Source organism: Gouania willdenowi, chromosome 21, assembly GCF_900634775.1.
Source record: "Gouania willdenowi chromosome 21, fGouWil2.1, whole genome shotgun sequence".
Taxonomy (NCBI): Eukaryota; Metazoa; Chordata; class Actinopteri; order Blenniiformes; family Gobiesocidae; genus Gouania; species Gouania willdenowi.
The window spans coordinates 9359036-9373607 of record NC_041064.1 but is presented as its reverse complement, the minus strand read 5'-3'; the positions used below and the strand labels follow the sequence as shown (position 1 = coordinate 9373607).

At 39.2% G+C, this 14572-nt stretch overlaps 1 protein-coding gene across 18 annotated transcripts in view; it reads left to right on the top strand.

Annotated features, from left to right (window-relative positions):
- The window catches only part of map2 (microtubule-associated protein 2), an 83776-nt gene that overhangs the window by 51286 nt on the left and 17918 nt on the right, over positions 1-14572 (top strand). For 10 of the 18 annotated variants that reach the window (XM_028435689.1, XM_028435696.1, XM_028435695.1 and 7 more), the window contains 8 exons: positions 3019-3234; positions 5090-5338; positions 6354-9260; positions 9358-9600; positions 9733-9870; positions 11254-11315; positions 12419-12560; positions 13634-13690. In XM_028435689.1, coding sequence (XP_028291490.1) covers positions 3019-3234; positions 5090-5338; positions 6354-9260; positions 9358-9600; positions 9733-9870; positions 11254-11315; positions 12419-12560; positions 13634-13690 — 4014 coding nt within the window. Of the gene's footprint in view, positions 1-3018; positions 3235-3469; positions 3609-5089; positions 5339-5361; positions 6215-6353; positions 9261-9357; positions 9601-9732; positions 9871-11253; positions 11316-12157; positions 12347-12418; positions 12561-13633; positions 13691-14572 lie in introns of those variants that run through there. The other 8 variants (XM_028435698.1, XM_028435702.1, XM_028435693.1 and 5 more) reach the window with 7 other exon arrangements.

The following is a 14572-nucleotide window of genomic DNA, read 5'->3' as shown; positions in this document are numbered from 1 at the left end:
TCTGTCTCGTACACACTAAAATGAAAAGTCCTTCAACTTGTTCTTGTTCTTCTTCTTCTTATTATTATTATTATCTCACGGGTGTGTTTGGTTCACGTCTTGAGTTGCATGGGTGTATTGGCCTGTTTCCTCTGTTTGTGTTCGCCTGTGGCCGCAGATCAGAGTCTTACCAATGCAGAGTTACCTTTCAGTTAAACAATAAAAAACACCATATTTATAGATGACACTGAGTTCTAAAACCACAAACAAGAAGTTATACATTGAATACTCTTGTTCCCCTGTTGCGAGTTTTTGTTGAAGCAGGCAGACTAAAATAGTGTAGTGTTTTATCATGTCATGTCATAATTTAGGTCAATACTGAGCAGGAGCTTGCTGACTTAATCAACATAAAAAGCAGGAAGGCCTGTTGGAAAAGGGAATATTGGCTACACAGAACGTTTCAGGGTCTGTATGTATGAAAACATTGTGACTTTGTCTGGGTCAGAATGTGCAAGAAAACAGAGAAATTGTTTAAATTTATTGTTGTCTATTTGTGTTTTATCTTATCGTTCATATCTCCAGCAGACAATCTCCCCGTATGACTCTTTATACTCATAGTTTCTCATACTGTTGGCTCGTGCTCGTCCTGTCTGTGTTACGTGTCAGTTGGTCCCACGCAAGATTTGTCATCCTCTTTTGTCTCTCCATTTTTGTTGCCTTATTTTTTGTTTTTTGCTCCGTTTTAGTTTTTGTATGTCTTTATCCTTAACTTCAAAAATGTCCATCTTAAAGATTTTTATGCATCAATGGGTGGTCCGTCACAATTAGTTGTAATCATATTTTGCAAAAAATAATACAGATGTAGGAATTGCAGAATTTATTGGAGGATCCAATGTACATAAAAAACAAGCAAATAAACGTAAATTTTTAAATGGCAAAATAAAGGACAAACGTACCAAACAAAAAAAACTGATAAAAACTTAACTATCAAAACTCACCCTGATGTAAAACAATAAACAATGCTGTAAGTTAAATTGTCACTAATGGCACATTATAAATATGGATAATTAATTAAGAAGATTTGCTTCACCTGTGAGAGACGAAGCACACGGCCAAATCCATAGTGATAAATCAGCAGGACAGAAACTCTCATTCATCCATGCTCAATGCATCCGCAGCTGACTGATGGATGCAACTTTATAAACAGACTGAAACCCCCCAAAAATGCAGAGTAGGAACCAAAATATAGAAGTAATATTTCATGACAAAACTCAAAATGAAGCCAACAGCTTGAGAGATGCTACCCCAATTTTTTTTTCCTATTTAAATTTTAGATTTGGATATATTTGACAAATTTCAGAGAATTATATTTTCCCAGAGTGAATCTCTGTAGCTCAATGCCAGTGGTCTCCAACCACCGGACCGTGGACCATATGATCCCAGAGTGCAAAGAGAAAATAAACTTTTGAAAAATGATGAAGTTTCACACAAAAGGCCAATTTCTGACTAAAAGCTGAGAAAACAGGCTTTTTCTGTAAAAACATGTCGGTAACTATGAAGCTATTTTTTTTTTTTAGGCTTTAGGGACACCTCAACATTGGTTTCCTTCTTCAAAACAACAAAAACAACACTGAGACTGGGCTTTTGATGGCAATAATATTATTATTTTGCTATCTGGGTCAGAATTGTGTGGTTCGCTTACTGTACCCCGTCTACACACACACAACTTCCTCCTCCTCCCGGACATGCCGAGTGTCGCCGCTTGCCCCGGTTTGTTGATAGGCTTTTCTCACGATCGAGACACTCTCAATAATCCAGTTAGTTCCACACATGCTCTGGTCGAATGTGAGCTGCTGGGAGCTTCACCATCAACTCTCATGGCGCCATTTTCTGTCTCGTAAGCTCTTTTCCTCTTCCTCTGACCTCTGCCCATTATGGCTAATCTCTCATCCAAAGGTGCACTGCTGCTACCTACATGGCACCAGTTGGTCACTACATCATAGTACAAGCCTGATATTCATGGGAGAACTCCGTCACACTGTCTCCCAGCAACCCCAGTTGAAAAACACAATTGATGTACATATACGTCAATGGCAGTGAACGTTCAGATTCGAAATGACACATATATACGTCAATGGCAGTGAGTGACTTAATGTGAAGGAGGCAAGAGCAACACACAAGCACATGAAAGTGCACCCAAAAAACAAATCTCTCAGATTTCCTTTTTCAGTTTCCAAGAACAGATTAGATTTTAAATTGAACATAAATTAAAAGATTGTTTTTAAAGGAAATGCTGCGATCAAAGATCTTTTGGACCTCCTGCTAGATTATTTTATAGTTGAAATGTTGTTTTTTTGCTTCTGATGTTTTGTAGTGCAGCAACCCAAATTCTACTGAAGTGGCTGAAGTAGAGCTTGTTTTAACTTTACTGTCTAGGATTTCATCTGTAACAATGGTGCAAAGAGAGGAACATATGGATTTAAATGTTTACACTAATGTCTAATACTCTGATTTATTAACACAAAGCACAGTGTTGATTTCTCATAATAACATTAAAGCACATGAATCAGCCGTCTTTATAAAAGAAACCTGAACAAAGCACAGATTAAAAAGATCAGGCACAAGGAGACGCTCGGCACCCAACAAAGTTTTCTGGGTTTAAATCGTTATTACAAGAAGGATTGTAACCATATTTGGAAAACTTAGAATATAAAAATGGGGATTTATGGCTTTTTACAAACTGAGAAACAAGTTTAATAAACTTAAAGCTGCTGGAGACAAAAAAAGATCAAATGTTGACCTCATAGATGGATCACTCTTCATTTGCTCGAAAGAATAAAGATATAAAAGACAAAAACAAAAAAAAAAATCAAAGGATCTCTGGAGAAAACTAGCTCCCTTTAATGATGGACGTTTTGAGGTTTAATTGTTTCCCTTTCACTTTTGGTTTTTGTCTTTCTTCCCTTTCACTTTCTCTTTTCCAGTCTGTGCGTCCAGATTTCCCTGCAGTTCTTCTCCTTGTGTCTGTCTTGTTTGTAGATGTAGGGGATGAGGAGGAGGCGGGTCCTCTCCGCCGCTTCCAAAATTCTCGGGAGAGGTGCAAGTTCCTCGCCCCCTCCATCTCTGTTTCCGTGCCCGAGGACGACCCCTACCACTCCGACGAGGAGTACTATGAGCACCCATTGTTCAGCCCAGAGTGGACGCACTCGGGCTCCCGCCCCACAGGGCAGGCCGTGGCCTTTAGACAGATTGAAGGTGAACCACGCACGGTTCCTCTGTGCCATTTCCCCGTCTATCTCTTCTCTATTCCTTTCTGTGATTTGACCTCCGTCCTTTTCGTTCTTTTCTCTCCTCTTCGGTCAATTTGTCTTTTCATCTCTCCATATGTCTTCGTGTTTGTGTGTCTTAGTGATGTATATTCATCCTTACATTAAACACGTATATTTTCTAATCATATTTGTTTTTGCTTTATTATTTCAACTTTAATGTATTCCAATACATTATCATCTGTTGATGCCACAGCAGTAACGTCAAGTTGTTTTAGCACTGGTGTTTCAATTGTGATGCACCTGAAGGACATTAGCAGTCAAACATGACCTGCAAGATTGACTCCCAGGACATGACTTAAGGTACCATCTTTGAGAGGTGTATCCCTGAAGCATACTTCTGATCATTGTAACCATGGTATACTACGTAAAAAGCCCTTATTAGTAGTATTCTTTATCTGGATCCAAGAGAAAGATCTAGCCACAATGTAAAATGCACATCTCCCATTAATAGTATGTGATATGGCAGTTTGTAACAACCTTTAAATGATAATTAATATGCTAAAGCAACTTTTTAAAGTTGGATTTAAAATTGAGCTGCTGGCATTTTTTTTGTGAAAAGCCAACATTTGTAGAGACTCTAAATTAAAGGAACACTGTTATCTCCCCGACACAGTTAGAGGAGGAACAATCTAGGCCTGAAGACACTTCAGAGAGAGAGAGAGAGAGAGAGAGAAAAAAAAAAATCAACTTGTAAGGGTGCAGCGATTGATTATTTTTTTTTTTGTTGGTTCTACATTTTAGCTCCTTCCATCCTCAGTGAGCTAACGTGCTGAAACTGTTCATTCTGCCAACAAGTGTTTGCTTGGCTGTGGAATGCAAAGAAACATGTGCCACCGATTCTTGTGATTTCATTGCTTGACAATAGAAAGTGTTCAGGTGCAATAGAGTGGTTCACAATGCAATGGAAGAAACAAGAGTTTGTCAAGTTTTGCCAGATCACATTTTGCCTTGTTGCTATTGATATATGATATATAATATTGAACAATTGTTCCAAAAATTCAGCCAATATAATGTCCGTAAAGGCTGGAACACTTTTTCACATTTTTTATTGCTCAACCAAATAATTCACATATGTCATAAACTTGAACAATATATAGTTAAGTATCGTCATTAATAGTTTCTCCCTGTATTTATACTAAATGAGTTAGAACATTTGAAGAGTTCAATTACTATACCTGAAAATGAAAAAAAAAAAGTAAACATTGTGAAAAAGTGTTTTCACCCCTAAATGCGCTGTTTTTGGTACAGATGTCAATGTGAACATGGCAAAAAGTGATTTGGCAAAATTTGGTGAAAATGAATTTTGGGGAACCACTCTAAGGTGTAATGGTCTGACAATGTAATACAGTCTACAAAACCCCAAACCAAACCCATACTGGCACAAATGTGTGTGTTGCTCTTCACAAATACCTGTCCTCCAGACTAAACACAGTACATTGATCAGTTTAATTAAGACACTTTTAATAGAAGAGTCAAGACTGAGTAAGAAATACCAGAAAGCAGATAATTGCCTAATTAAATCATTTTAGGACTCATATGACACAGTGGATCGTTTGTTTTACCTTCAACCAATGTCTATGTCGCAAAAACAAGAATTCACTCACTCTCACTTGTTGATACTTTGTGTAAATTTGTGTGTGTGTGTGTGTGTGTGTGTTGGATAGAGTACAGCTCCTGTCAGATCTGAAAGTAACCCATCATGAGTGGTGTTCTCACATGACCCAAGTCTGTGTTGCCTGTAGTCTTAATGTGTACCCCCCTGTCATCCTGTTTTTGTGAAGAAGAGACCATGGAAGCTCTTACAGCTGAATATGAAGAAGAAGTGGAAGAGGAGTCCGAGGGTGCTCTTGATGAGCAGCAGTCGAGTGGGGAAGAGCCTGAGCTGGAGGAGGCAAAGACTATAGCAAAGGCCCAGGATGTTGACCTGGAGCCTCCTGAGGCAGCTAGTGCTTCTGCAGAAAGCTCTGTGGACAGAGAGGAGGAGGAGGAGGAGGAGGAGGAAGCAAAGGGTGAGGAGAGTCCTGAGACAGGTGTGTCCTGCCCTCTGCTCTCCCTGCCTGCATGTGTTTTGCGTCGTCTGCTTTGAGAAGCAACACATTTCTGAAAAAGATGAATAATTTAGGGATTGTATTTCAAGTGGAATGGCAGGAAAGCCTCCCAGCGCTCTGCTGTGGCTGCAAGGCAACACAGGCTTGATGGTGAAAAGTGCCACTTTTGGTTTTTGTATTATTTTTGCTTGCATGTTTAATTTTCTTTTACCTGCTGTGATTTTTATGCAGCCCAATGTTTTGTTTTGGTATGGTAAATTGAAATGCTGCTGAGTGTGTTGAGCTGGAAAGCTTTAAAGTATCTCATTGTTTTATGTACTGTATGTCCTTGGTGCTGGTGTACCAGTGCTATGTAACACTGTATTTGTAAAGCACCTCAACTGTTTTTTGTTTGGTACCTCATGTTCTATGTGTCGCCTAATTGTTAGTGACGCTGAATTCATGATACATCAGGGAGGGTTCCTTGACTTTTTTATTTTTTCTTGCTGGTCACTTCAAGCTGATGATATGTTTCTGTCATTCTACAAAAGACTAATGAAGAAACTTATACATAATTTAGCAAAGCATTTTTAAATCATCAACTCTCGATTCATCATTTTTCAACTAAACCTTTAAAAAAAAAAAAAACATGTATTAGTTGGAAAAAAATCAATACAATTCTATTACTTACCTCCCTTAGAATGACAGGAATTTTTTGTTCGTATTGTGTGTTTTGCTGCATGAATATATTTATCAACATTGTTTCCAGAAATCAGTTTTACAGTTCTCATTACATCATTTCATACTCTCATCTGTCTGTAACTTGCTGGATCTCATTCTCTCGCCGTACTTCACCACTGATGGCTGTATTACTGTGCTGTAAGTTTCACGGGAAAGCTTTGCTTGATATTGCGATAGCTTCCTAAGCCTTTAGTCTAAACGCATTATTCTGTATTGAGCATGCTTACATAGTAGTTTTGTTGCTTTCAGAACACCAAACTCACAGATGTATTTTCAGCTTTGAAGATGGAGTTGGAGAAGCAAGATAGTGGGTCCATAAGCCCAGACAGCATTGGATCGGAGAAACGCCCCGAAGTGATCTTTGAACCGCAGATGCAAGGCTTCTTTGCAGGAGAACGAGTTGTACCAGAGAGCCCCACCATGGATATGCCGTCTTTTGTACTTCAAGACCAAGCCAAAGACTCTGCCAGATCAACCACACTTCAGCCTACTTATGGAGAACCAATCACAGTGTCAGAAAAACAGCCATCAGTGGAGGTGGTAGATTTCAGCAGTATTGGTGGCCCATCTGATTTCTCATCAATAGGTGTCAAAGCCCAAGGTGGGGATTCAACAAAAAATACCCAAGACAGATCTGGAATGTCTGCCTATTTTGAAACGTCAGCTATGGAGGTTGAGGAAGGTTACCAAAGCAAGGGTGAAGGGTATTATGAACTAAGCAGAGCTGGTGAAAAGGAGAGTGCAGTTGATTCCAAGTCTCATGAGATCAGCTTGAACACCATAGCTGAAGATAAAAACAAATGTGAAACCAGATCAAGTATAACAGAAGGCAGTAGCCAGTTTACAGTTCCTGATAAGAGTAATGAGTGCAAGCTGTCACCAGGTAAACTTGCCTTGGATCAAAGAAGTTACTCGCTCAACATTACCATTGGAGCAGTTGATCAGAGTGGCCAAGGCAGACTGAGGAGCCTCTCCCCAATGGCCCCAGATATCCTGTCGTATACAAGTGGAAGTTTAGATGAATCAACTGACCACCATCCAGTTCCAACACCCTCTGTGGACAAGCCTCCACCATTCCCACCTCTAATTATTGAAACTGCTGCATCTATCACTTCGGACACTTCATCTCCACCTAAATCCACTGAACAACCATTGATTACATGTATTGAGCCAGATTCTCCAGAATCACCAGAGCCCACGAAGAACATCTACAAAAATGGGACAACTCAAGATTTGCCTGAAATGCTGGACCTCGCAGGTTCCCATTCATGTCTGACATCTGAAAACAGTCAGCCTGAGATCACCCGGAGAAAGTCCTTCCAAGGTGACATTCCACCCTTTGGGGATGACATGCTGGCTGGATTAATGTCTGGGGAACAGAGTCCTGGGGTTAGAAAGAGTGACAGCCAGCTTGAAGAGGGCTATTGTGTATTCAGTGAATATTCAGGGCCCATGCCTTCCCCTGCAGACGTGTTTAGCCCTACAAACTCTTCTACCAAAGTCTTTACCCCATCTGTTCTGGAAGAGAAAGTGGCTGAACAGGCAAGGAAGATGGCAGTTAGGGATACCTCAGTGGAAGATATAGGTCAGACATTAGTAGAGGTCACTAATGTAGTAGAAGAATTTGACCACAAGCGAGATGACAGAAAAAAGTCTGATAATGAAAATACCAAAGAAGATGGTAAAGATCAGTGTTTAATTTCTGTGAATGATGTGCCGATAATTCAATCAAGTGAGTCCTTTGTGACACCAACTGTAACTGTTACTCTAGAAGGTGGAAGGTCAGCAAGTGAGACTGAACGACAAGCCAGTGGCGATGGCTCAGCATCAGAAACTGAGATTGCTGACTATGAGAGACAAATTCGCAAATTAGAGATGGAGGACAGGCCTCTCAGTATGGAGGAAGAACGTGAGTTACAGGAGCTTCGTGAGAAAGTCAAGTTAGTACATCAGGAAGCCTATGAGGAGGTGGACGCAGAGGATGTGTACCAGTTGACCGGTGTGGCCAAAGACAGAATTGCTCGACCTGTCAAAACATCACCTGCTTCATCAGTGGAGAGCAACATAGAAGATGACAAGCTACTTTCTCCTGTCCTTTCACCTGCCAAACAAAAAGAAATGTATGGTTCCCCCAAGAGGGCAGCATCACCAGTGTTAGGCATAAACATTGAAGGAAGAGAGAAAGCTGAAAGAAAGCTGAAAGAGGAGAAAGAAAAGGAAGCAGCTGAGCAAAAAATTAAAGAGGAAGAGGAGAGAAAAAGCAAGGAAGAAGCAGAGAAGAAAGAAGAAAAGGAAAAACTTGAGAAAGAAATGTTGGAAAAGGAAGAAGCGGAAAGAATATTGAGGGAAGAAAAAGAAAGGAAAGAAAAAGAACAAAAAGAGCAGGAAGTAAGAGACAAATTAGAAAACGAGAAGAAACAAGTGCAAAAGGAGCTTAAGGAAAAAGAAGAGAGAGAAAAGAAAGAGAAAGAGGAGAGGGAGAGGATGGAAAAGGAAGAGCAGGAGAGGAAGGAGAAAGAGGAGATGGAGAGAAGGGAAAAGGAGAGGAAGGAGAAAGAGGACAGGGAAAAGGCAGAACAAGAGGAGAGAACAAGGCAAGAAAAGGAGAGAATAGAGCAGGCTTTGAAGGAGAAGGAAGAAAAAGATATGCAACTGAGAGAGAAAGAAGAGAGTAAGAAACTAGCTAAAATGGACCAAAAAGATTCACAGAAGCCTCTTGTGGAGGGAAAACCATCTGAAGAAGTGCCAATCAGTGGGTCTGCTGAGAATAACGGTGACAATCTAAAGGATGAAAAAGGGGCTATAAACAAAGTAGAGGTACCAGAAACCTGTGCTGTCATTGAGTCTGTGGTGACAGTTGAAGACGACTTTATCACTGTGGTCCAAACCATTGATGAAGCTGAAGAACCCGGGCACAGTGTTCGTTTCTCTGCTCCACCTGAAGCTGCAACCACTGAAGTGGCTGTCCTCAAAGATGAGGAGGAGGAGGAGGAGGAGGAAGATGAAGAGTCAGTGGAGTTGGCTGAGGAGGCAGAAATGGACGCTGCCAATCTAGAGGAAGTGGTGAATGTCCCTGAGAGGAAGGTTCAGCCTGTGGAGACAGAAGGTACAACGGAAAGTTACGATAGAGACGAAACTACAATAGACGACTCCATCCTTGACAGCTCCTGGGTTGACACGCAAGGTTAGATCACTTTAATATTTTACATCCATATCTCTTGTTATCCTTTTTTTCCTTTCTATTAATTACTCCAGCAAACAATGTCTTGTTTCTCTAACAGATGATGATAGAAGTATGGTAACAGAGCCGATTGAGCCTTTGCCCAAGGTGCTTACATCAGTCAAGAAGTCTGCTGGAGTTGAGAACAAACAGACACAACAGCGGAAGACGGAGAAACAAGAAAAGGCAGTTAAGCCCAAAACCAAGAGTGGGCGGGTCAAAGGGCGGCTCTCCACACCTGAACGTAAACCATTTCGCAATGAACCGGTCTTCATCGCCAGAGACGAGGTCAAGAAGAAAAAAGGTTGTCATTTGTTTTGTAAAACTTCTTAAAAGGCTCTTGCTCACACATAAACAAAAATACTTTCTAAGATTATGTTCCATTAATGCAAATCCTTGCATCCCTCTATTTTTCTCTTTCCTTAAAATGAAGTAGCTGTGGTAAGAAAAAGTGAGTTTACTAAAAAGACGGACACTCAGAGTCAATCACCTTCCAAGAGGAACGTAGTGAAAGCAACAGTTCGACAGACGCGACCCGTTCAGCATCACTCCTGCCCCAGAAGGAGATACACAGGTGATCACGTGGCAGAAGGACTGCCACTTCACTGTATCTCCATCAACATCTGAATCTTTAGATTTTTTGTTCATTTGTTTCAAATTTCTCCATCTTGTGGTATTGGTTTTGCATTTAATCACAATAAAAATTGTCACAATTATTTTATTTGTCTTCATTTGTTCATTTGTTCTTTTTTTATTACATTTATTTAAGATGTTTTTCACCTCTCTCAGTTCCTTTAGGGGTTATATTACCAGATTTTTAGATTTCTTTTCTTTTGAAAAAAGAAAATCTTTTAGATTTTAACAAAAACATTTATATAAATAAATTAATATTTTTCATTAAACAATTAAAATAATTTCAAGATGTGGGATATCCTGATTGTGGGTGACATAATCGGCTTTATTTGTTTAAGAAATTCACATGTTTCACTCATTGTATTTATTCTATGTATGTGTGTTTTATTTTACATATGTACGTGTTTTTATTTTGTTCCTTTCACACCAAGGCCTTCTCACCTTAACATACTTGACCTGTGTGGCCTTGCTTTAAATTACATTTCTTCCTCAATGGTTTTCCAACTTACAGTTGCCTAGCAACTAATAAGCTGTTTTTTTTCCACAGATGTGAGATACTACCAAGAATGATGCTTTTTGTTCCCATTGGAAGTTTTAGCTATGTTTTCATCCGAAAGCCAGAATACAGTGTTTAGAATGGATTTTTGGCATTTTCAATGAGTATGAGCTAGCTGGTAATTTACTACCAATCATCCTAGCGTCATCAACAAAGTCCAGGAATAATAAACCATGAGGAAAAAACTGCAGTTGAATCCACGAATTACAATCATACACTCTTGATTTGGTTTTGGGTAACGACATCTGAAAAATTTTGAGGTGATAAAATGTGATTTTTTAAAAAATTATTTTTCAAGAGGGTTAGGGTTACAAATCAATGGTGAATTCAACCGACAAGCCTTTTAGCATTTTCTCTGACCTTATACAAGTGCTATAGCCATAGTTTCCTGTGATACAACTAGCATTTACTACTTCTATACTCTTCTGATTTAATCTTTTAAATATTAGAATGATTATTTTCAGTACACGCTGTTTTGGGAAGACATTTTTTCATGCGATTACAGATTTTTTGTTTGGTGGGGTAACGAGTGCTTAATCACCTTGCACCTTTCCAAACCTTTTACAAAACTGTGATTTTAATAGAATGGAGACTTGAAACCATTGAACATTCAACTTGTCATGTAGCTTTTCATACAACATTTAGGAATACACAACTGGTTCTTTGAAAAAAAAAAAAAAAAAAAAAAGAACATTAGCTTTTTCTACTTGATTAATTTTGAATTATTTTTTTTGTGTATTTCTTTCTTTCTTTTGTTCTCTCCCTCAGAAGCTCTACCAGACAGTCGCCAGCCTCTCACCGTTGCTAGACATTCACGTGACAGAGCATCGGTGAGTATCTACACAACACATATCTAACAATGGCATGACTTCTTTGCCACTTTCTGGTCCCACATATCCTAAAAAGTTTAACATACCCACACCGTGAATCAACAATAGACCCTTGGAACTAAACTTAAGATCAAATACTACAAATAGGAGTACTTACAGAAATGAATCATGTTTGACTGTCATGCTTTCCTCCCGTAAACACCCAATAAACAACCAAGTTCAGACAAAAGTAATTACCGCTAAAGTAAGGATACAAAGCATTTCAGGTATCCCACTGCAAGAAAACCAGACTTTACCTTGATAAAATATTACTAATTGTTGTTTATGTTTATCTCATGCATAAAGCTTCTTAATGGTGGTTTGTTTTATAGATTTTGTGCAAGTAAACAGGACTGATCCCTTTAGAACGTTGGATTTTACTGCGTGGGTGTTAAATCAGCCTGACATTTTTCTCACACGGCTTTGGTCGTGACTCCCCTTTACTCCTCCACAGTGGTAATAACTATTACCATGACAATTGGCAAATTATTGTGTCTAAATGATCACCCCTACTGCATGTCCTAAAATGCCATGTCATTATGGCTCACTGTGAATACCTCCTTTTCATCAACTGCAACGCTCTGCTTTTTAATTCTTAAGAGATGCATAACAGCAAGAATGGTGCAATAAAGTTGATGGATTAGCTTTGAAAAACACACGTAGGCATCCATTTGATTCGTGTGTTAAAAATGAATGTTGAGGACTCATGTTTTTGTCCTACCATTGTGTTCACTGTGAATTCTTTAATTTTGTGTCATGCTTAGTTTCCCATAAGGCTTCATCTTTTGTGTTTTCCATCTCAGTGCTTTATCCATCCACTCACAAAGATCCCCACGCCCATATCTAGACCAGCACTGTCAATAGGTAGGCCTCACCCATGCTCAGCAGAGCTTCCGAGCTCAGCAGAAATGCACAGATCTAGAACAAAGGTACGTAGATATTTGGGTGTAGAGATAAAAAAAAAAAAAAGTCTCTAGATGTAATTTCTTTTTTTTTCTTGATTAAATTATTGCACATTTGTTTCTATGTATAAGCCTGATCACTTTTGGCTTGTCATCCAACAGGATGGTGGATCACGTAGCCCTGCCAAAAGGGCATCTGTACCACGGCACGCCTCCATTCTGAGTCGTCGAGTGTGCCACGACCACGAGGACAGCTCAACCTCCATCACGAGCTCCGGCTCCACGGCTCCTCGCAGACCCACATGTAAGCTGTAGCTGGATTTATAATGTGAAGTAAATGGATTTCACTGAAATAGCACTTGTGCATGGAGGTTGATTTGTGTCTTTATTGTTCAATAAAAAAAAAACACTTTTCAATAAAAAAAAACTCACTTCAAGAAAAAAAAAAACCTTCTCAATCAGAAGGTTTTTGAAAACCTTGATTTTTTTTTAAGGTTCCTTTGAAAAATTTTTATTGAAAATTAAGACACAAATCTACCTCCATACTCATGTAGTCTCAAAGCACTTTCATTCACACACATTAATAAACCGATGGTGACTAAGCTGGCATGCAAAACACTAGCCCTCCGTCAGAAGCAACTGGTTCAGTGTTTTGCTCAAGGACACATGACAGACACAGTTTGGGATTAAACTGCCAACTGAACAAATGCCAGCGTATCAGTAGATAAATTAACAAAATCTAATAAGACATGTTAAAGGTCAATCTTTTTTATGTTTTCTTCAGCAATTATTGGATGTAAAGAGCTCAATTTCTGCAGTGGGAGGCATTGTACAGGCTGAGAAAATGTGCTAGTTTTTAGTTAGACTTTCTACTGTATGCACACATTTAAAAAAAGAACACTTTTTTTGTGGTGTGTGAGCGAGGTTTAGAATGAGTTTAACATTGGTGCAAGGGGCCCAAGAACATGTTAGACAAGAGGTAGTTAGAATAGTGAATAGAATAGTTATATGTGGAGGATTAAATTAATAAAAGATCAAAGAAGAATTCAGGGTTGATGTAAAAAAAAAGAAAAGAAAAAAAAGACATGAAATTAGAAGAAAATCAGGGTCTAAAAAGACATTTGGGGATAAAACACAACGTATTCTTACTCCAGTGATGAAAACTAGTTCCCTGTCAAGAAAGCGATAACTTGGAAGATGTAAATTCTGCCCACATTCTCTGCTTTGATGTTTGCACTTTTTATTTCTAAGGTTGAACCTTCGACACTCTTTGTAAAAAAAAAAAAAAAAAAAAAAAAAAAAAATACATATAAACAATGCATTTTGGAACAAGACTTAAACCTTTTGTTATTCTACTCCATTTGTTTTTATTCTTAGCATTTCGCTCTGAAATGAGGGCAGAGCATCGAACAGGACGAGCCCCAAGTATGACAGGTATGAGAACGTCACCAAACATGTTCATAACAGTTATTGTTAAAAGGTCCCATATCATGCATTTTTCACCCATCTCCATTTGTTCAAAGAACCCAAAACATAGTATTTGAGGTTTATTTTCACAAACTTGCCTGTTTTCCAGAGTTTTGGCCTCTGAAAAGTGACTTTCTGACCAACGGGCAGTTTCCTGCCTGCTTATGCATATTCATGAGTGGGCGTGTCTATACACTGACTTGCCAGCATGACTTGCTCTGAGGCAGATCAGTGATCACCAAAGCAATTTTCTCTTGCTGTCCACACACTGTTTTTGTTTTCAGCCAAAAAACTGCACATTACAGTAAAACACATGGATATTTAAGCGGCTATTGTGTGAGTCCGTCTTCATGCTGTGTGTGTTCATCCAGCAGCAGCAGCAGCAGCTTCAAACACTCACTAGAGTATTAAGCTGCTAATTCACTTTCTTCTCCTCCTCCTCATCTTTATTAAATACAGGAATAGTGCTTTTAAGGTGATAATCATTTGTTTATCACCTCAACCGTTGCGTCGCATTGGGTCACAAACACGTCAGATCAAGTCAAAGGCGATACGATGTCTGCTCCCTTGGTGCCTACACTGCAGTGTTCACCGTGGAGGCGTGGCAGAAGGCACTTCCTGGAGGGGGCGGTTCATAATTCTAGTGACATCACTAGAATTTGAACTGCTCGTGTTTCAGAACAGGGCAGAGAAGCTGCTCAGAGAGCAGGATTATTGAGGATTTCTCAGAGATGCAGGAAGGAAGCCCAATAATACTTTGGGGGTGTTATTGATAAGGAATTAACATTGTATCAAGGTTAAAAGCTAAAAAAAAAAAAGTCGATTTGCATGAATAGGACCTTTAAATCT